This window comes from Chinchilla lanigera, unplaced genomic scaffold, assembly GCF_000276665.1.
Source record: "Chinchilla lanigera isolate Chin_1 unplaced genomic scaffold, ChiLan1.0 scaffold00036, whole genome shotgun sequence".
Classification (NCBI taxonomy): Eukaryota; Metazoa; Chordata; class Mammalia; order Rodentia; family Chinchillidae; genus Chinchilla; species Chinchilla lanigera.
Window position 1 is genome coordinate 8,968,517 of NW_004955437.1, and position 21,140 is coordinate 8,989,656.

The 21,140-nt window shown below is 52.4% G+C and overlaps 2 protein-coding genes across 4 annotated transcripts; one reads left to right on the plus strand and one right to left on the minus strand.

Annotated features, from left to right (window-relative positions):
* Ppp2r5d (protein phosphatase 2, regulatory subunit B', delta) lies at nt 1-19,164 on the plus strand (the record flags this gene model as incomplete). Its single annotated transcript, XM_005389743.2, is given in 16 exon segments — nt 1-75; nt 5,041-5,121; nt 13,808-14,024; nt 14,197-14,396; nt 14,473-14,583; nt 14,675-14,767; nt 15,103-15,233; nt 15,354-15,413; nt 15,518-15,626; nt 15,805-15,858; nt 16,278-16,448; nt 16,555-16,682; nt 17,330-17,431; nt 17,521-17,593; nt 17,733-17,849; nt 18,001-19,164. Coding segments are annotated over 16 exon segments (1,812 nt in total). The 3' UTR covers nt 18,139-19,164.
* On the minus strand, nt 19,051-21,100 carry Mea1 (male-enhanced antigen 1). Of its 3 annotated transcripts, none has more exons than XM_005389741.2 (4): nt 20,967-21,100; nt 20,078-20,358; nt 19,895-19,997; nt 19,051-19,448 (listed from the first exon to the last, which is right to left on the minus strand). In XM_005389741.2, exons 1-4 carry the CDS (start codon nt 21,001-21,003, stop codon nt 19,297-19,299), a joined length of 573 nt encoding a protein of 190 aa, XP_005389798.1. In that variant the 5' UTR covers nt 21,004-21,100; the 3' UTR covers nt 19,051-19,296. The 3 variants fall into 3 exon arrangements, with proteins under 3 accessions (XP_005389798.1, XP_005389797.1, XP_005389799.1); XM_005389740.2 differs by lacking the exon at nt 20,967-21,100 and adding an exon at nt 20,821-20,960; XM_005389742.2 differs by lacking the exon at nt 20,967-21,100 and adding an exon at nt 20,792-20,898.
* Between the last annotated feature and the right edge of the window lie 40 nt (nt 21,101-21,140).

The window sequence follows — 21,140 nt, forward strand, 5'->3', positions numbered from 1 at the left end:
GAGCCGGAGCGGGGCCGCGGGAGCCGGGCCGGGTCCGGACGGGCCGAGATGCCCTATAAACTGAAGAAGGAAAAGGTGAGCGTGGCCTTTTCCCCCGCGCCCCCGCCTCGGGGCCTGCTCGGAACCCTGGGAGGGGCCCGAGCCAGGCCCGGGACAGCCCCGGGCTGACCCTCCCGTCCGGCCCCGCGGGACTCCGGGGTCGGCCCTGCGCCCCGCGGCTGGCAGCACCTGGCCTGTGCCGCAGCCGGGGCAGCCCCCGGCCCTGCCCCGACGGGTCCCCCTCCTTCACCTCCCTCCTTCCTCGCGCTCTCTTGCCCTGGCCCCGGCCGCCTCCCTCCACATCTGCCCGACTCTCGGTCCCTCCCCTGCGTTTCTCCCCGCCTCCCCCGGCCCCTGACCCCCCGCGGTTCGGGACAGCCCTCCTCAGAAACTGTCTCTCCCTCCAGCACTGCCGCCTCCCCCGCCCCGCGCAGCCCCTGCCCGCCCCTTCCCCCCGGCCTAGGACGGCCTCTCCACATTTCCCTAGCGCGCCGTCCATCCGCGCCAAGCCCCCCGACCTGGAACTGCGCCGCTTTCTCAGCCCCTCCACCCAAATCTGGCCTAGGCCCCTCCCTCTAGTTCTTCCTTCACACACAAACTTGTAAGCCAGGACTGCGCCCTTGCTTCTGTCCATGGAACCTCGGAACGTCAGTGCTGGAAGGCAGCTCTGAGCACATTCTGGGCAGCCCCTGGCGGTACGGATGAGGAGACTGAGGCCCCAACCGGGGCAGGGACTTGTCCAAGGTCATACAGCCTGTTGGAGGCCCAGCTGCAGTATCAGGTGTCCTGACTTGAAGGACTCTTCTGTACCAGAGCCCTCCTACCTGGCACCAACTGGCTCCCAGGCTCATCCTAACCGGGACACCTCTCCTACTCTGCGCAGGCGCCTCCACTTACTCCTAATCCCGAGCTACTCGTCGTATTTTTCCTTTTTCGCACCCGTGCAGGATTTCTCCTTTTTCCCTGAGCCACACTATCCTCAAATCAGAAATTGGCGCTGTCTTGTTAGTTTTTCTTCTGACCCCGCAGGCTAGCCATGCCTGGACATCTATGCTGTTGCTAGTAAGATTGCAGTGCTGGGGATCGAACCCATGGCTTTGCGCATGCTAAGCATGCGCACCGTACCCCTGATCCAGCCTTGTGGCTCCACAGGCCATTTCTTGATGTTGCCTTCTTTCACCGTCCTCGCCTCCCTCCAGACTGTCTTCCTCTGTTTCTCGTCCCTGCCTTGCCTTTTTCCACCCTGTGTTTCCTGCTGTTGCCGAGGTCTGACTCAGAGGTGTGGTTCCTTTGAGGTACAGACTCACACAGAGGATGCTAGGATACCAGTTCCCGCCTCCCCCAGCTTCTCTCCCGGGGTTGGTCCCTCTTCGTGGGGCCAGCTCTGGCCTGGATTGTAGCCACCCTCCTGATGACTCCAGAGGTGTATGGCTTTCATTTGTCCTCTGATTGGCCAGGCTACTGGGCTGCCATCTCTGACTTTATCAATCAAATTATTTCTCCTGGGTTTGTTGAATATTTGCCAGGCTACTGAGATTCTGGGTTGTCCCTATCATCTCTCAAGGCCTGGGATTCTGTTTGTCTTTAAGACTGGGTTTTGCAGTTTACTTCAGGGTGGGCTTGAACTCACTGTGTAACCCAGGCTGACTTCAAACTCTAGGTGATCCTCCAGCCTCAGCCTCCTGAGTGCTGGGATTACATGCCTGTGCCACCACACTTGACAGGGCCTGAAATTCTGAGGACAGGATTGGTGATGGTGTTGTAGACTCTGGCCCCCTGAGGTGGTGAGCTGGACAGGGTTGTGTGTGCCACCCAGGCCTTTCCTTGGGGTTTGGGCATGCCACGGTGGTTTGGGCAGTTTTTGCTGTCACACAAGTCAGCGATACCAGGAGCTAAGGGGCATGGAGCTCAGGGGAAGTGGTGAGGTCCCCAGTCCTGTGTAGTTTTTAGTGTGATACACCAGGTACTGCCCCATCTGAAAAAAGCCTTTGCTTACTGGATGGTTGAGAAGAAAGGAAATTCTTAGACTTGCTGGGACCATGAGTGTATTTAGCTGAGAAAGTGTATTGGGAGAATAGGGCTGTGTGGGTAAAAGGCATAACTTTTACCCTGTATGAGACGTAACTGCATGCATTCGATTTTTGCCTGCATTTGTCCTCCCTCAATGGTTGGGAGGTTCTGAGGGGGAGCAAAGTGGCAGTGTGACTGGCTTGCCTGGGTGGGGTGGGGACGCGCAGCATGGTGTGTGAGAGGGGGATCTCTACCACTCATCCATCACCTGTCTCCCTCTCTTTCATCTCTGCCGATCCCAATCGTTGCTGTCCTTCACTGCCTCCTCCGTAAAGCTTTTCAGAGCTCTCCCTCTTCCCCTGGATGTGCAGAAACCTTGGTGGGCCAATTACGGCCCTTTTGTGTTCGGCCTGCCGTGGAATGGATTGTGGACAGGTCTCGTCTTTGCCCCTTGAACTCATCACTAAGTTCCATGTTGCTTTGGATCTCCCTTGCACACAGTAGGTGCTGAGTCAACATTTTTGGGGGGATTTACAGCCTGTTCTGATCCGAGACTTCTGATTTATGTTTCTGCTCAAAGCACCCCTGCTCCCTGCCACTTTCTTGTTCCAAATAATCGTAATAACACTGACCAGCAGTAGGGTTTTCATGTGGTAGTCACTGTCTGAGGAGTAACTGCCATTGTTTTATAGATGAGGAAACTAAGGCCCAGAGACAGTGGTTGCCCACAGTGACACGAGCATAGCTCGTCAGAGTGGAGCCCAAATACAGGCTGGCTCCACATCGCTCTTCAACCTCTGTGTCACTCAGCACTTGACAGCTGGGCTGGGCACAGTACATGCATGTCACCTGTTCTGCAGGAGCCGGAGCAAGGCTGAGGCCCTGCTCCTCACGCACACCCACACCCCGCGGCAGCTGGGTCTCTCTGAGGCCCATCCCCTGAGAGATGTCGCAGCATCGTGCCGAGTGCCACAGGGTGGGCGGAGGGGTACAAGAAAGGATAAGCAGCTTAGCATCAAGAAGTGTGATTGGTGAGGCAGGAGGATTGCTGAAAAGTTCGAGGCCAGCCTGGGCTACAGAGTGAGTTCAAGGCCAGCCTGAACTGCAGTGCGAGACCCTGTCTGGAAAAAAAAAAGTGTGATCAGACTTTCAGACAAAGGGTCAGCTGTGTCTGGGGTGTGGCACACACTCATCTTGGGTTGTGACCTCCCCACACGCCCTACCCTTTGCCAGTCCCATACTGTGACTGACTTCAGGGTCAGTGTGGCCACCTGGGCAGTGGGCATCAGTGTTCTTTGCAAGAAGAAGGAGCTCCTTCCCCTGTGCCAATGAACGCATTAGGCTGCTCCACACCCAGCAGTGGCTTTTTCCTCCCCACCCCCAGAAGCCTCCCCTACTCCAGCCCACACAGAGCTCTCTTCTCCCTCAAATCCTTTTGCCCCTATATTCACAATCACTTGATTTAACACTTCTCGCTGAAGGGGCTTGGCTGCCGTTGAATTGCAGACTCTCAGAGCTGGGAGGGATTTCCAAGCTCCTCCAATCCAGCTCTCATTTGAGGCTTGAATCCTTTTTGCAGCAGGCCTTAGAGGAGGTCATTCAGCCTCTGCTTGAATGCTTTCAGGACTGGGGAGTTTCCATGCAACTGTGCCGTGAGAAAATTCAGCCTGGGTTGGAGCCCCGACCCGTCCTCCTGCACCTTCATCCCACGGCACTGTGCCCTTGGGTCTGTGGACAAGCTACATCTTTAGTACACATGGCAGCCCTGAGTTGGCTGGTTGAGTTCTGTCTTGCTCTCTACCTGCCAGAACTCCTTCCTTCCATTGTGAACTCTCGAAGTTTCTACAGCTGTTGTGCCAGGCCCTGCTTTTGAATGAACTCCCAGTGCATTGCATTTTCCCCTAAGAAAAGCTAGGATTTCTCATTGTCCCTTCCAAGTCTGTGGCCCTTGACTGACTCAAATCCTCCAGGCTGGCCTTGGATTGCCAAATACTCTGCACAGGTCCGCTGAGCAGTGGAAGGTCCCCTGGGCTGTAGTGGCCCATGCCACACGGGTGATTGGTGTTGAGTCAGACTTAAACCTCCAAGTCTTTTCTTTTTCACATTTCCCCGTGTGGTGGTTTTTTTTTGGCCTGAAGCATAGGAAGAGATGCTAGCAGGCCAGGGCTCTGAGCCAGCTACCAGGTTCCCAGGGGAAACTTCAGACTAGTGCTCATTCTTTGTAGCAGTTCAGGGCTTTATCCCATTCCTGTCCGGTGCTCGTCAGTTTAGGTGCTCATGGCATTTTGGATGTTACACTTCTTGTACTTTTGACATCTCTGGGCTCTTTTTTTAAATGAAGTACTGGGGATTAAATCCAGGCCCTCAGCACTGTGCTACATCCCCAGCCCTTAAAAGCAAACAAAAAAACTCAGGACATGGTTTTGCAGTCACTAAGTCGCTGGCTTTGAATTTGTAGTCCTCCTGCCTCAGCCTCCTAGAGTGCTAGGGTTACAGGCACATGCAGCCATGCCTAGCTTGGCCAGTAGCATCTTCTTGTCTGGGTATTATTTGTGACATTCCAGAAAGGCCTCTTGGCCTTCTGGTCTTTGTGGATGGCCTTAAAGGAATAGTGGTAATTCCCACCCCTCTAGCATGGAAGCCTCTGGCCCCCTGTAGCCAGTCTGAGCAGCTTGTGCCTGGTGCTTTTTGCTCTGGTTCCAGCTGCCTGAGGGCATCCTGGGCCCAGTCCAGCACAGCCACAACCTGGGGAGGTGACAGAGGGAAGAGTCTTGTACTTAATTACTGTGTGCTAGAAATGACTTTCTAAGCAGACTCTATACTATTTGCTGCACTACTATTTGCTGCACTTAATCTCCCTCTGTGTACGCCCTAGGGTTGAGCACAAGGTAGGTTCTACCTGATGCACTGAAGTGGACAGATCATTGTTGCAACCAAGACCGAAGGGGCCCAGCTAAGGCCTCCACTAACCCTAACTCCATCTTCTTCCAGCAGGAGCCCCCCAAGCTTGCCAAAGGCACAGCCAAGCCCAGCAGCTCGGGCAAAGATGGTGGAGGCGAGAACTCCGAGGAGGTAACTACCGAGGCGCAGCCCTAGGGTTGCATGTGCTAGCCCTAACTCCTTGATGGCTGGTGGGGCAAGGGACCTTGGGTAGAGTCACTTAAGCAGCGGAGGTGGAGGCTGCCACCACCTGCAAGAGCCCTGGACAGCCTATCCCCAGTTCCCACAGGAGGTCCTTTTGGTTGGGGTAGACCAAACAGGCTCTCAGATTCCTTTAGATGCCAATTCCTAGGAAATTCATTTTTCTATCCACCAACTTTTTCAGTACTGGGGATTGAACCCAGGACTTGGCACTGAGCTACATCCTAGTGTACTCCCCGCTTTTATTGAGACAGGTTCTCTAAATCACTAAATTCCCCAGAGTTGGGCTTGAACATGTGTCTCATGATTTCCACCTCAGCCACCCAGAGTGCTAGGATTATAGGGACATACCACCATATCTGGCTTCGGCCAACTTTTGAGTATTGAGGATTTTTTTCAGAGGCTGGGGTTGGGGAGTAATTCAGTGGTAGACCATATGCTCCCATGAGTGAGGGCCTAGATTTGGGCCCTAACACTACAAAACAATATTTTTTTTTTTTAAGAGACTGTGTTTATTTATTTTTGGTTTTTTGAGACAGGGTCTTGCTGTATAGTTCAGGCTACCCCTGAACTAACTATATAGCCCAGGCTGGCTTCAAATTTGCAGCAATCCTCTTGCCCCAGCCTCCTGAGTGCTGGGATTACACGTGTGCGCCACCACTCTGAGCTAACAACACTTTTTTTTAGGGCAAGAATTCCTTTTTCTTTCTTATTTATTTTTTGAGACAAGGTGTCTAAGCTTGTCTTGAAGTTACCATGTAGCCCAGGCTTGGCTTGAACTCACCGTTATCCTCCTGCCTCTACCTCCCAAGTGTTGGAATTATAGGCATGGGCCAGCTGAGAATTCGTTTTTCTTGGGGCAGAGAAAGCTGGGAGGTCTGGGATCCTGGGGAGAAGGGGCAAAGTCCACAAGCTCTTGATGGGGCATTGAGTGACTTCGGCTCAGCTCTGGGTTGGGCGGGGGGCTGGGAGAAGCTGGAGTCCCTGAGTAGACCAGGGCAGGGCCCACAGCCCTTGGTCTCAATCAAAAGGCCGCATGACTCAATCGACAGTCCTGAGCAGAGGTCAGCGCAGCTCAGCAGTCTGGGGCCATAAAGCCATAAACAGCAGGCAAGGGTGCAGGAGAGGGTGGAAGGACTTGCAGAAGTCTCTGAACATGGGGTGCGGCGGGCAGGATGTGTAGGTGGCAGATGCTCCGGGATGTGTGAGTGGCAGCCCTACTGTGTGAAGCTGCTGGCCAGTGCCTTCCACTTCCTGCCCCTGCTCTGCACTGCTCCAAGGGACGGGGACATCAGAGCTCAGGCTTGCAGAGAAGAGGCTGATAAACCGTGTTTGAGGTTAACTGTGGGATGAGTTTTTCCGGGCTACTTCTGGTCCCTGTTACCTCCAAAGAGATCCAAGCCCCTTTCATACTGGTGACCATGGTTTGAGGCCTCACTTAAGTCAACAGTGGAAGCAGGATAAGTTCCACCCGTTTTACAAGTGTGGAAGTTAAGAGCATAGAGGAGAAATTACTCCTTGTGCTGTACTTACACAGTGGTTGGAATGTGTCCTGAGACTTGTGTTGTCACTGCTCCTCTGGCTTTTGGACACATTTTCCCAGGGAGGCGTCAGGTTTCAAGCCCCTTGGGCTCTCTGTAAAAAACTGCTCAGGGCTCACCCATAGAAGGCATCTGTGGGGATTCCACTGTGCAGTCTTCCCAGAGTGGCACCGTGCATGAGAGGCCCTGTCTCCAATGGTATCAGTGCATTGCCCACTTTCGAGTCCACAATTTTGAGCTCTTCTGGCCAAATTCAGTATGTGTCGTGCATTTGCCAGAGCCTTTCTAACTGATTCTAATAATTATAGCAGCTAACATTTACTTTATTGAGCAGTCATTTTATATTAGTTTCCTAAGACTGCCATAACAAATTAACACAAACTGGATGGCTGAGAACAACAAAAACTGTCAGGATTAATGGTGCAAGTCTGTAATCCCAGCATTCTGGGAGGCTGAGGCAGGAGGATCACAAGTTCAAGGCAAGTGTAGGCAATTTGTTAATTTAGGGAGACCCTTTCTCAAAATAAATGATAAACAAAATGGGCTGGGGTTCAGTCCCAGGTACTGCAAAAAGGAAGGGGGGAAGGGATGGGAAAAGAGGGAGGAGGGAAGGAAGGAAAGAAGAAGGAGGGAGTGAGAGAAAAGAACAGATCTGGAGGCCTGAGGTCAGATGGCAGTGGGTCCTGTCCTTCTGAGGCTCTTGGGCAGAATTTTTCCCACATTTCTGTCCTCTGCCCTTGGCTTGTAGGTGCGTCATTTCAGGCTGTGCCTCTGCCTCCCCATAGCATTTTCTCCTGTGTCTCTGCCTGTCCAAATTTCCCTCTTATAAGGACACTAGTCATTAAGGACACCCTAATCCAGTGTGACCTCATTTTAACTTGATTACATTTGCAAAGACCCTGTTTCCAAATAAGGTCACAGTCATGATTTTGGGTGGAGAGGCCCTGGGGGACGCCGCACCCCAGCACTAGGTACAGTACTAAGCAGCGTGTGTGCAGTGTCTCATTGGACATCACCCACTCCTGCTGTCCGTCCCGACTTCACAGATGAACCGAGGCTTAGAGGTGTTAAATAGCTGTTACTTGGGAGTAAATAGCAGAGCTGGAGTTCAGGCTGGGTCTGTGGCTGGGACAAACGAGTGACAGACTGGCTGTAAGATTCCAGAAGAGATCTAAAGTGGAAGGGGGCCTTGGGAGAGCAAGTGAGACTGTGACCTGCTTCTTCCTTGTCTTTTTTTTCTTTTTGGTGCAGGGGTGAGACAGGGTCTCCCTATGAAGTCCAGGCTGGCCGTAAACTTACTATGTAGCCCAGGCTGGCCTCTAACTTGCAGTAATCCTCCTATCTCAGTCTCCCTAGTGCTGGGATTACAGGTGTGCACTACCATGCCAGGCTTCCTGGTTTACCTGGAGAAAAAAAAACAGTACTATGGACTCCTCTGCAGACTGTGTCCAGAGTTCTGCAGATAGGGACAAAGGGAGGAAGAAATGATCCCAGTCCTTGTATTTGAGCCTGTCCTCCCTGAGGCTCCAGTCCCTACCCTAAAAACTATTTAGATCTTTTCAGTCCTCTTTCATTTTTGGTCCTTTTTGTTATTGTTCACTTAAAAACTAATCTTTTATTTTTATTTATTTATTTTTTATTTGGTACCAAGAATTGAACTCAGGACCTCATGCTTGCCAGGCAGGCGCTGTGCTACTGAGCTATATCCCCGGCCCTTAAAAATCAATCTTAGCATCTCATTCCTTACAAGTTAAAAATCTAGCTGGGCCTGGTGGCGTATGCCTATTATCCCAGCCCCTGGGAAGCTCTGGCAGGAGGATTGCCATGAGTTCAAGGCCAGCCTAAACTACAGAGCAACATCCAGGCTCAAAAAAACAAAGAATAAACAAGATAAAATCCAAACTCCAGTGAGGCATGGAATTCATGCCCGTAATCCAAGCACTTAGGTGGCTAAGGCAGGAAGATCAAGAGTGTGAGGCCGGCCTGGGCTACACAGTGAGATCCTAGATCAAAAAGCAAAAAAAGAAAAGAACCCAGCCAAACAAACAAACAAACAAACAAAAACATTACCTTTCTCAGCTGGGAACTGATTCTTCTAGCACCTAACCTGGCTCCTCTTCTCACCAAATGTCCTGTTTTCTGATAAGACAAACCCATCTATGACTCAGGCCCTCATACGTGCAGGTGCATTGCCTGGACTGCTTTATTTCCTTCTCCCCACTTTTTTTTATGTCTACTAAACTCAGATGTATCCTCTTTTTTGGTCTTTTTGAGGCAGGGTCTCACTATGTAGTTCAGGCTGGCCTTGAGTGCACTTTGTAGCCCTGGCTGGTCGCGAACTTGCAACGGTCCTCCTGCCTCAGCCTTCCAAATGCTGGGATTACAGGTGTGCGTCACCACGCGTGGCCCAGATGTATACTTAAAAAGTGAAATCAAAAGTCACCTCTTCAGGGGCATCTTTCCCAGTGCTCCAGGCAGAGCTGGTATCTCAGCCCTGGGTTCCCACAGGCTTTGTGGCTCTTGTTCTTGTGCTTCCTTGTACCCTTAGCCGTTTGGTGTCTGTCCCACTTCTGGACTGTGAGTGGTTTGAAGGCAAAGGCCATGTCCTAGTCACCTTTTAGTCTTTATGCTTCACATGATGCTCTGTGAACAAGAGAAGAATTGAGCACAGCTACATAAAGCTTTGGCTGTTGCGATGGGGTTTTAACTAAAATGGTCTTCATTTCTTAGGCCAGTTCATTCATTATGTGAAAGATACAACATTGAATGTTAGCATTTTTCAGGTAATTTTATATGTCATCTTTTCCATATAATACTTCCTATCATGCTTAAGTTACATTTCTATTTTTAATTTATATTTCAGTATCTGGCTTTATTAATAATGTCAGCCATGTTAGGCTGAGTTGGACAAGATGGGTTCAGGGTGGGCAAGTTTAGTGGGAGTCGTGTTGGGAGAAGCCTGGTACATGGAATCAGGGCACAACTCGGTTGGTGACATCCTGAATCCAGGAAGGGTTCTTAGCCTGTTGAGAGTGTTGAAGTAGAAGGAGAGGGAACTTCAGGCATCTGGAGAGTCTCAGGAAGATGGGGCAGGACAGAATAGAGAGTGGAGGGTAGACTGGCTTACTGCCTTTGGTTCCCTGCTGTGGTGGCTGCAGAATATCCTGGAGGACTCAGCTTGCTTCCTATCCCCAACGCAGATAATGCAGCAGTCAGAGCCTGGACTAACTTCAGGAGAAATGGTTGCGCATAGCTGGCTGACATGCCCCACATTTCCTAGGGAAGGGTATGCAGGGGGCGCCACACAGGGCAACCGGGGTCTTTCTTTGGTGACTGGACCAGCGGGTGCTTCCTGTGCCTGCAGCCTGGGAACCTGGGGCCTTATGAAACTAGGGTGAAGCTGGGTCTGGTGGTTCATGCTTGTACTCGCAGCACTTTGGGAGGCTGAGACAGGAGGACTGCAAGTTGATCCCAGGCTGGTCAGATTAGCAAGACCCTGCCTGAAAAAAAAGGATGGGGATATAGATTTCATGAAGACTCCGGGTTCAGTCCCCAGTATGGCCAAAACAAGAAAAAATAAACAGCACAACTGGGCTGACCCAGTGGGGTGGGGGTGCGGCAGGCCAAGCCCTCACACAGCCCTGGGCACACCAGCCGTCCGTAACAGTCGTGTGGAAGGGACCTTCAGCAACACGCAGGTTGCCTTTCCTTTTTTTTTTTTTTTAATATCGAGTGTGTTAGAGTACTTTATTTTTCTTATGTGTATTTTTTTTTTTTCTTTTCTTTTTTATTGGTACTGGGAGTCAAACCCAGGACCTTGCGCTTGCCAGGCAGGTGCTGTGTGCTGAGCTATATATCCCCATGCAGGTTGCCTTTTGTGCATTATTTTTTAGCCATACAACCCGCTGTTTCCGAGAATCTTACTTGAAAGGTGGCTGACCTAGTTTAACCCCTCCTGTTAGCAGAGAGAATTGAGGCTGTGTTTCCCTTTCTGGGAAGAACATGTCCTTTCCCAGGTGCCCCCAGCATGAGGTACTTGGAGGTACAGGGATCTCATCTGCCTGAGTCTTGGTCTTCTGCTAGCACAACCCCTCATCCTAGTGTCAGACGAGGAAATTGAGGCACAGGAAGGCTATAGGATTTTCTGAAGGCTGCAGAAAATTTGGGTGTGGTAGTGTGTGCCTGTCATTTTAGCACTCAAGAGGCTGAGGCAGGAGGATTGCTGCGAGTTCCAGGCCAGCCTGGGCTATACAGTGAGGTCCTATCTAAAACAAAAATGAAAAAACACAAAAAGATGTAGACAGATACCATTCTGTCTGTCCTCCCCCAGCCCAGAGAATTTTAGATTCCTCCATTCTCATGGTAGAGAGTAAGAACTTGGTAGCAGGCTGGGGAGGAGGGGAAGGTAGGTATGGAGACAGGAAGTCATTTTCCTTTCTGTGGTGTGGGTACCCAGCTAGGTCTGACCTCACTTCCTGCTTCTCCTGCAGCCTCTGGTTGGGGCTAGGCCTGTGCTATGGCTTAGCCTGTCTCCTTCCCAACAAGCACCGCCTGTAGGTGACATCCCTGTAAAACCTGTGTCGAGGCTTCCAAAAATGGGCTTTGTGGGGCTGACAGTGTCTGGAAGTTGTGGTATAATAGCTGGTATATGCATACTTATAATCCTAGCACTTTGGTAGACAGAGACAGGAGGATCACAGGTTCAAGACCAGCATGGGCAACGTTATGACTCAGACAGACACTGTCTCAAAATAAAAAATAAAAAAAGGGTTGGGAATCTAGCTCAGTGTGAAGGCCCTGGGTTTAATCCCATAGGACCTTAGGAAAAAAAAAAAAAAAAGAAACCGAGAGTAGTGGCATATACCTATAATCCCAGCATGCAGGAGGCTAAGGTATGGGGATTGCTGAGAGTTTAAGGCCAGCTTGGGCTACATAGTGTGTTCAAGGCCATCCTGAACTATGCAGTGAGAGCCTGACTCAAAAAAACAGAAAAGTGGTCTTTCTCCCATTATAGAAGTAGTGTCAGCACTATCCCAGTTACTTGGGGAGGCTAAGACAGGAGCATCCCAAGTTTGAGGCCAGTCTGAGGCCCCTACCTCAAAAACTAAATAAACTTTAAAAATCAGAAAAGTGTCAGCTTATAGAAAATCTTGAAATGTAGGAAAAGGCCTCTGTAATTTTACTACTACAGGAAACAGTCCCCAACATAGTGGACTTGGTCTTGTTCTTTCCTGCGCCGAGCCCTGTCCTGTGTGTGTGTTAGTGCAGGGAGCTCTTCCGCATGGCTGCTGTGCCCTGCTGAACTTCCAGTCGGTGGCAGCTGTCTTCTACTCTGCTCTTTCCTCACAGACTGACTTTTATCTTTCCAAATTAAGATTCCTTTACTGCTTTTTAAGAAAGTTGTTTTGAGCCCCTCTACTGACTTTCTGCTCTAGAAAATGAAGACCTCAGCATTCATACGTCTCTCTGCAGACATTTCCTCTCCTTTCAAAATACCACCAATTTGGAGGAACTACTACGGCGAAGTAAATATTTTTTACAGTTGAACCATATGAGATTACACTTAACTACATAGTTTTCATAAATGTAATTTTAACTCCATGAAATTCCAATTATTTTTCATTATAAATGAGGCCGGTAAGACTATCTGCAGACAGAGCACTTTTTTTTTTTGTGGTACTGGGGGACCAACTGGAGCTACATCCCCATCCCTTTTTTGTTTTTTTATTTTGAGACAAGATCAGACTGAGTTCCCCTGGCTGGTCTTGAACTTGCTGTCCTCCTGCCTCAGCCTCCCAGGTAGCGTGGATTACAAGTGTGCCCCACTGGATGCAGACAAAACATTTATTATTTCATTTTTTTTGAATGCTGGGGATCTAACCTAGGGTCTTTCATGTGCTAGACAAGTGCTCTCTCTGAGCTACATCTCCAACCTGAAAAGATTTTTTAAATTTTTTATTTTTATTCATTTTTGGTACCGGGAATTGAACTCATGATCTCACACTTGCCAGGCAGGCACTGTAAGATTTTTTTTTAATGTAAGATTTTTATTAAGCTAAGGCATATACTTTATTAAGTCTAAGGCATAGGAATGTATTTGTTTCTTTTACCTTCTTTTTCTTTTTCTTTTATTTATTTATTTATTTGGGGCTTTTGATTTTTTTTTTTTTTTTTTTTTTGGTACTAGGAATTGAACTCAGGACCTTGCACTTGCCAGGCAGGCACTGTGCTGGTGAGCTGTATACCTGGCCCTTATTTTGGTTTTTTGAGACGGAGTGTCTCTATGTAATTCAGGCTGACCTTGAATTTACTGTATAGTGCTGGCTGGCCCTGAACTCATGTCAATCCTCCTGCCTCTGCCTCCAGAGTGCTGGGGCAAGTGCTAGGACTACACAGGTGCATCACCACACCTGGCTCCTTTTACCTTTTAATTGAAGGACATCATGTCCAGTGATTTCTAGATGTGCTGCTCAGTGAATTTGGAGGTTTGTACACACTAACCCTGCCAGCTGCAGGCAAGAGGTATAATGGTTCCATTTTCCAGACCGTTCCTCAAATCTCTTCAGCCGGTGCAGCTACACTGCCGCCACTCCTGCTCTGGCAAGATAACCACTTTTCTGACATCTGTCACCATAATCCATCAGTTATTTTGCCTGCTCACAAACTGGAATGAACCGTGCTTGCTTCGGCAGCACATAAACAAATTGGGATGAACTTTTTTTTTTAAAGACAGGGTTTCACTGTGTTGCCTGGGCTGGCTTTAACAACTGGGCTCAAGCCATTCTCCTGCTTCAGCCTCCTGCGTAGTTGAACTTTCGGCATTTGCACTGTACCTAGCAGGGATGAACTTTGAAGGGTTTTGGTACACAGCCAGCGGGCATCCCTTTAGGAGACAGGATTTCTAGGGCCATAAGCCACCACTGCCTGTGTTCCTGGCCTACTTCCTCGGGAGCAGGGGATAGGATAGTTTCTGGCCACCCAGGACTGCAGAGGCATAAACGGGGTGGGGTAGCCCAGGCCCAGGGCAGGAGGCCTCTTCTGCGGAGCAGACCCCAATGGATTACTTGTTTGACCAGGTCCAGGCGCAGGCACAGCCCCAGCCACAGCCCCAGCCTCAGCCTCAGCCACCGCCATCCAACAAGCGACCCAGCAACAGCACACCACCCCCCACACAGCTCAGCAAAATCAAGTACTCAGGGGGACCCCAGATTGTCAAGAAGGAGCGAAGGCAGAGCTCCTCCCGCTTCAACCTCAGCAAGAACAGGGAGCTGCAGAAACTCCCTGCCCTGAAAGGTACTTGAAGCCAGCCGGGTGGCTGCTGGACCAGGTGTGGGATGCTGGGTGGTGGCAGAGCGGGGGAGGCAGGGGCAGGGTGGTGGCAGGGTGGGGAAGGGAAGGCGCTGCAGAGCAAGCAGGGCCTAGCATGAAGGGCCGGGAGAAGGTGCTGACAGCTGGGGCCCCACAGATTCGCCCACCCAGGAGCGGGAGGAGCTGTTTATCCAGAAGCTGCGCCAGTGCTGCGTTCTCTTCGACTTTGTGTCGGACCCACTCAGTGACCTCAAATTCAAGGAGGTGAAGCGGGCAGGACTGAATGAGATGGTGGAGTACATCACCCACAGTCGCGACGTTGTCACCGAGGCCATCTACCCGGAGGCCGTCACCATGGTGGGCACTGGGAGGGCGTGGGGCAGGGCAGGGCCCTGGAGCAGCCTGGGCGCAGTCTGACCCTGCCACACCTCAGTTTTCAGTGAACCTTTTCCGGACGCTGCCGCCTTCATCAAATCCCACAGGGGCTGAGTTCGACCCAGAGGAGGACGAGCCCACACTGGAAGCCGCCTGGCCACACCTCCAGGTGCCAGGGCAGGGTCCGGGCACTCAGACTGGCACAGGGGACCCCAGGCTCCTTGCAGAACATATCAGTGCATGCTCCTTTTCCTCCACAGCTTGTGTACGAGTTTTTCTTACGTTTCCTTGAGTCTCCTGATTTCCAGCCAAACATAGCCAAGAAGTACATCGACCAGAAATTCGTCCTTGCTGTGAGTCTGCAAGGTCCCCCTTTTGTGCGCCTCCATCACCCGAGTCCAGGCTGCTCTTTGCCTTCTGTTCAACACCCCACATCCGGTAGTGGGACACCATGGGCGGGCAGTAAAGGCCTGGGCCCGCAAGCAGCTTCCAGCATGATAGGAAGTAAACACATACATACACCTGCCCAGACACTGCTTTGGGGAGCACAGCGGAATAGAATCCTTTGTCTTCCAGAGGATTCCACGCCCCGAGACCCTCAAGGCCCCCTGACTAGGGTGCTGGGTCATCTTAGGCCAGCCTCCCTGGCTGCTGTCTCACTCAAGCCCCTTCCTCTTCCTGCTCCCAGCTGCTAGACCTGTTTGACAGTGAAGACCCTCGAGAGCGGGACTTTCTCAAGACCATTCTGCACCGCATCTATGGAAAATTCTTGGGGCTCCGGGCTTACATCCGCAGGCAGATCAACCACATCTTCTACAGGTGAGGCTGGGAGCCCAGGCCGAGGGACAGAGCCAGCCCTTGCTGGGGTGGGCGAGGTAGGGGGACTGTAGAATGTGAGAGGTACATCAGCAAGGTGTCGAGGGAACCTTCTCCCCACAGGTTCATCTATGAGACAGAGCACCACAATGGGATTGCTGAGCTCCTGGAGATCCTGGGCAGGTGAGAGGTGGGGTGGGGCCAAGATGCCTGGGAAGGGTCAGGGGACTCGGTGCCTTGAACCTGGGCCTGGCCCTCTGGTCCTAAAACCCTCCCTTAACTCCTAGTATCATCAATGGCTTTGCCCTGCCCCTCAAGGAGGAGCACAAGATGTTCCTCATCCGTGTCCTGCTTCCCCTTCACAAGGTCAAGTCGCTGAGTGTGTACCACCCTCAGGTGAGCTGCCTTCCTCCCAAGCACCCCAGCTGGCTGCAGAGACCAGAGGGGAGGGGCAGGGATGACAGTGAGCTGGTGGAGAATCCTCTCTGTACCTCCCAGTCCATTCTGGGCTCTTGTCTCTGCCACTGATCTCTGAGATCCCCACCTCCTTCATTCATGTCTCTACCTTCTGCAGTTGGCATACTGTGTGGTCCAGTTCTTGGAGAAGGAGAGCAGTCTGACTGAACCGGTAATTCCCCTGCAGGGGCCCCAGGCTCCATCTCCCCAGCACTTGCCAGTGTGCACCTCTTTTTTTGTTTTAGCCAGAGTCTCGTTATGTAGTCCAAGCTGATTTTGAACTCCGTATGTATCCTAGATTACAGAAGGCAATCCTCCTGCCTCAGCCTCCTAAGTGCTGGGAGTATAGGCATGTGCTCTATGTACCTCTTGAGGCATGCTACAAAGGTGTGCAGGTGGGGCTGTGGCCTGACAGGTATCACGGTTTCCTCTCTTACGGAGAAGTAAAGCCTGTATACACCCAGGAAGCACATCCATGCCAGAGAAGCACAAGCAGTTAGCAGAAGACACCCGGGGTGGGGCAGGGTGGCAGGAAGCCTCCCACAGAAGCAGGCAGTGTTCAGAGCTTTTCCTCATGTTCCATTCTCACAGGTGATTGTAGGACTTCTCAAGTTTTGGCCTAAGACCCATAGTCCCAAGGAGGTGATGTTTCTGAATGAGCTGGAGGAGATCCTGGACGTCATTGAGCCCTCAGAGTTCAGCAAGGTGATGGAGCCGCTTTTCCGCCAGCTTGCCAAGTGTGTCTCCAGCCCGCATTTCCAGGTGAGACTAGACTCACCCCGGCCCGGCCTGGCCCCTGCCTGAGAAACCCAGCAGCACGTCCTGAACTAGGCACACAGGCCCCCAGAGTCCCACCTCTCCCCACCAGGTGGCAGAGCGTGCCCTCTACTACTGGAACAACGAGTACATCATGAGCCTGATAAGTGACAATGCTGCCCGTGTCCTCCCCATCATGTTCCCTGCACTCTACAGGAACTCTAAGAGCCACTGGAACAAGTATGGCCCTGGGTGGGGCTGGGCAGTGGGGAAGCTTTGAGGTTTTGGAAGCTTTGAGGATATGGGAAGAACTAAAGACCAGGGACCTCATCTGGGGAACAGAGAGAGAGGGACAGGGAGAGGGGAGAGGGGGGAGGGAGAGGGAGATGGAGACAGAGAGGGAGACGGAGACAGAGACAGATGCCATGAGGGGCCTGTGACACCAAATAGCAGAGCAGTGGCTGTATCCCATTGCTGCTTGGTCATCTTACAGCTCTGGTGACAGTTCTATGCCCGGGGAAGCTGATGTGAAGAATCCCAGTGCTATACCAAGGCTTTCCTGCTAAGAGCAAGCACACTGGTGTAGACATGTCTGTTGACAGGAGACTGTCAGTGTGGGTCAAGGTGGGCAGCAGTGGGAAGAATATAGTCTTTGGAGCATGGGGTGCAGGACAGGCAGACTGATGGCAGCAGAGACCATGAAATGTAAGTCAGAAGGGGTATGATTCAACTGGGTTATCTGCGAATACTCCATGAAGCTTTGTGAAGTGGGGACAGTAAAAAAGAAAGCTCTTAGCAGAAATACCTCCTAGAAATGAGCAAATTGGGGTCTTGGTGCTAAGGGCAAGCTCCGACCTCCTGTACATCCCCTTTCTTCTGGGTGGCAGGACAATCCACGGACTCATCTATAATGCTCTGAAGCTGTTCATGGAAATGAATCAGAAGCTGTTTGACGACTGCACACAGCAGTACAAGGCAGAGAAACAGAAGTGAGTGTCTTTCCCTGGGAGGCTCCCCTTTACCTCGGGCTCCCTTTCCTTTTCTCAAGCCCGCCCCAATTCTACTTGTGCTTCTACAGGGGCCGGTTCCGAATGAAGGAAAGAGAAGAAATGTGGCAAAAGATTGAGGAGCTAGCCCGGCTTAATCCCCAGGTAACATTTCCCTGCCACTGTCCTGAACTCAGGGTGCATCTAGAGCTGCGGAAGGACTCTTTAGAGGAAGGGTTTGAGGCAGCAGCCCACAGCCCTCAGAAGTGGGTCTTACCACCTGCCCACACCTCCTGTCTCTCAGTATCCTATGTTCCGAGCGCCTCCACCGCTGCCTCCTGTGTACTCCATGGAGACAGAGACTCCTACAGCAGAAGACATCCAGCTTCTGAAGAGGACGGTGGAGACAGAGGCTGTGCAGGTGGGAGGGCCCTGGGGTGAGGGTTGGAGGGTGGTGCAGAAATAGATCTGGAAGGAAAAGGAGGTGAGAGCAGCAGAGCCAACAAATAAAGGGAAACAGTCTTTCTTGGACATTAGTTACTAATCCTTGTCTTCCTGCTCTCCACACACAGATGCTAAAGGACATCAAGAAGGAGAAAGTACTGCTCCGGAGGAAGTCTGAACTGCCCCAGGATGTCTACACCATCAAGGCACTGGAGGCCCACAAGCGGGCAGAAGAGTTCCTGACTGCCAGCCAGGAGGCTCTCTGACCCCCTTCACCTCCCACAGGGCCACAGCCCACTCAACCCCGGACGCCACCCCGGCCCTCCACCCTGTTCTCCCTCCTGGCTGACTTGGGGCAAGGCAGCACCTCTAGCTACCCAAGGAGATGCGGGCACTTGAAGCAGGGATACCCAGAATGGGCCCGCTTCTTCCTAAAATGTGTTCATGCCTCCGTGTGGCTACTACAGTTGGGCTGAGCACCAGTGCTTGGTGCTCAGACAACTTGGGGATGCCTGTGCCCCTCCTGCTCCTGACCCCACAGCTCCCTGAGGCTGCTCTGAGAAACAGGAATACATAACCTCCTCTCCCCTCATCTTCCTCTGATCTCTGTGTCTCTGCCTCTTCCCCCGCTGCAGAGGGATGCAGGGAGCAGCAGGAGATTATTCTCACCAAAGTTAGGCAAGCTCCATTGGCCCCTGGAGTGGGGAGCTGGAGAGTGCTGACCCCCAGCAGCACAAATAGGCCCCCAACCCCAGCAGTGTGCAGGCTGACGTATTATTTCCTCTAACCCTCTGCCTGACAAACACAACAGAGGTCAAAAGGAGAAGAGTATAGGCTATGGACAAGAAATAAATATAGAGCCCAGCTGGACCATGGCCAGGGAGGGTGTAGGGGATGACCAGACCCCCTCCCCTATACCCCTCCATGGTGAGCAGCAGCCCTGGGAATCACAAACATGGAAGGGACCACCCTCTGGCTGACTGTTTTCCTGTGCTGTGGATTCCCAAAGCTAGAAAGAAGCAGGGAGCAGTGCCCCAAGCATGGCTCCCCGACACCTATTTATTTCCTTGTTTGTGCTGACGCTAGGCAGCCCTTCACATGTCCCTTTTAGATACCTTAAGAGGGGCAGGGGGCTGGGGAGGGCTGGACCCAGGGCCCAGGAGTACAGGCAGTGCGGCTTTTGGCTGTGTACATAGGGTGCTTTATTCTCCAGAGTGATACATGCTAAGATGGGTTGGGCTTGGGCCAATGTCCCCATATGTACAGAATTGAATAAAGTGGGTCTCTGAGCAGAAGTCTAATTTGCCTTGATGTGAAAGGGAGGGAGGCTGGAGATGGACCTTACAATCAAAGATGTGTTCAGTCCTGTGCTGGTTCTGGTCTGGAATGTAGGGAGACAGGAAATAAGGCAGCTCTCAGTGTGGTCACTTCCAGGCTGGAGATGCCTGCCGGGCTTGGAGGGCTTTCTGCACCACATCTTCCCACTGGGCATCCGATATCTCCCGAGCCCAGGCAGGAACCCCTGGTGCAGGCAGACTTACTCCAGCCATTGTCCTTTTCACCAGCTCTACGTGCTCTGAAATAACAGCCACAGGCTGATTAGGCATATGGCAACAGTGGGACCACTCCTTGTCATTTCTTCAACTCAAAGTCCTGGACTGTCACCAAATCCATCTTGATAACCTGTACACAAGCCTGGCCCACCTCCCGGTAACAGTAGCAAAATTATTTTTTGTCTTTTTGAAACAGTTTCACTATGCAGTTCAGGCCAGCCTTGAACTCACTTTGTAGCCCAGGCTGGCCTCAAACTCAGAACTCACAGTGATCCTTCTGCCTCAGCCTCCCAAATGCTGGGATTACAGGCATATGCCACCATGCCCAGCCAGCAATTCTGAATTCTGAAGTTTGTAAAACGTTAGGTACAAATAAGTTTTCTAAGAGTAAGGTGTTTCTCCCAAACTTCCCACTACTGGCTCAGGTCTGCACTGATCATGGTTCCCGAATGAAAGCAGAGGTTTTTACCGGGGTCCATGGGAATGGAACTGTGGCTGCTCAGTGCTGCGGCTCCTTCTTCATCTTCGTCCTCACTCTCTAATGGTGGGTCTGGCAAATGAAGCCCCAGGGCCTGCACAGCCAAAGAAGGCAGCTCGGGTCCAGTCTTTTGGGAAGTCACCCGCTCAGGAGTAATTCCCACCCCCACTGTACCTGGATCCGATCTTGGATGTCAGCAACTACATCTTCTCCGTCTCCCAAGGGTGCCAGCTCCACCTCTTCGGGCTCAGGATCTTGGTTCAGCGGCTGATAGGAGTAGCCAGCTGGGCCTGGCCCTGTGTCCTCCTGCTCCTCCTCGGGTTCCTCACTGCTCCAATCTCCGGTGCCTTCTGTGGGGCTCTGGTGGGGCCCCAGGTCCTCGCTTTGGTTGGGGAAGATACGCTCAGGACCCATGATGTCTCCCGTTAGAACTGCTGCTGCCATGCGGGCTGGGGCTGCAAGAACGGGGGTGATAGGGACCAGGTGAAACCAGCCCACCTTCTCCATCTCGTCCAGGAGACTAGCTCCGCTCCTCACGGTCCCCGTATCATCCTCGCTCCTTCCCGTCTCTGGTTCCTCCCCACTCAAGTCGGGGGCTCCTACACAGAACCTAGCCCCACCCGCCAAGCTCCCCCAATTCCTAAATTCACAGCCCAACCCGAAACACCATCCCCCCTCCCGGACCCCCAGCTTCCAGAACCCCAGCGCCACGCCCCTCGGGCCCCGAGAACGCGAGGCTGCTGACTCCCCTAAGCCAAGACGTGCCCGTCCTCCCGCCCCCACGTCCTCGAGACGCCCCTAGATACAGCCTTGCGAGAGCCAGGCCCAGTCGCGGCGTCCCTGCCCCCTCCCACCGACTCTCTGTGCCGGCGTACCCCCGCGCCTCACCCTCTTGCAGCCCGCGGCCCGACCCGCACCTTCACTTCCGGCCCGGCAAGAGGCGCCGGGGCGCCGGGTCCTCCAGCCCCGCCCCGTATCCCTGACTGACGCGAGCGAGGACGAGGAGTCCACCCCTCGCCCCGCCTCCGCCATCCCTGGCTCAGATAACAAAGAACTACATTACCCAGTGACCCCCGCGCCCCGAACACAGCTCTGCACATGCGCAGAATCTCTCCGTCGTGTCCGGTGCACTCTGTAGCCCTCCCGACCCCTCTGGAAACCTGTGGACTACAAGTCCCAGAAGGAGTCAGCCCCGCCCCCCCCAGGTCGGACCGCGCGTGCGCCCCCCGCTGCCCGC

Coding starts and splice junctions, on each gene's coding strand:
- Mea1 (XM_005389740.2), bottom strand. CDS start 20,935: ATGGCGGAGGCGGGGCGAGGGGTGGACTCCTCGTCCTCGCTCGCGTCA. Junction 20,359..20,820: donor TTGCCGGGCCGGAAGTGAAG/GTGCGGGTCGGG, acceptor CCGTTCTTGCAG/CCCCAGCCCGCATGGCAGCA. Junction 19,449..19,894: donor TTCCATTCCCATGGACCCCG/GTAAAAACCTCT, acceptor CTGTTATTTCAG/AGCACGTAGAGCTGGTGAAA.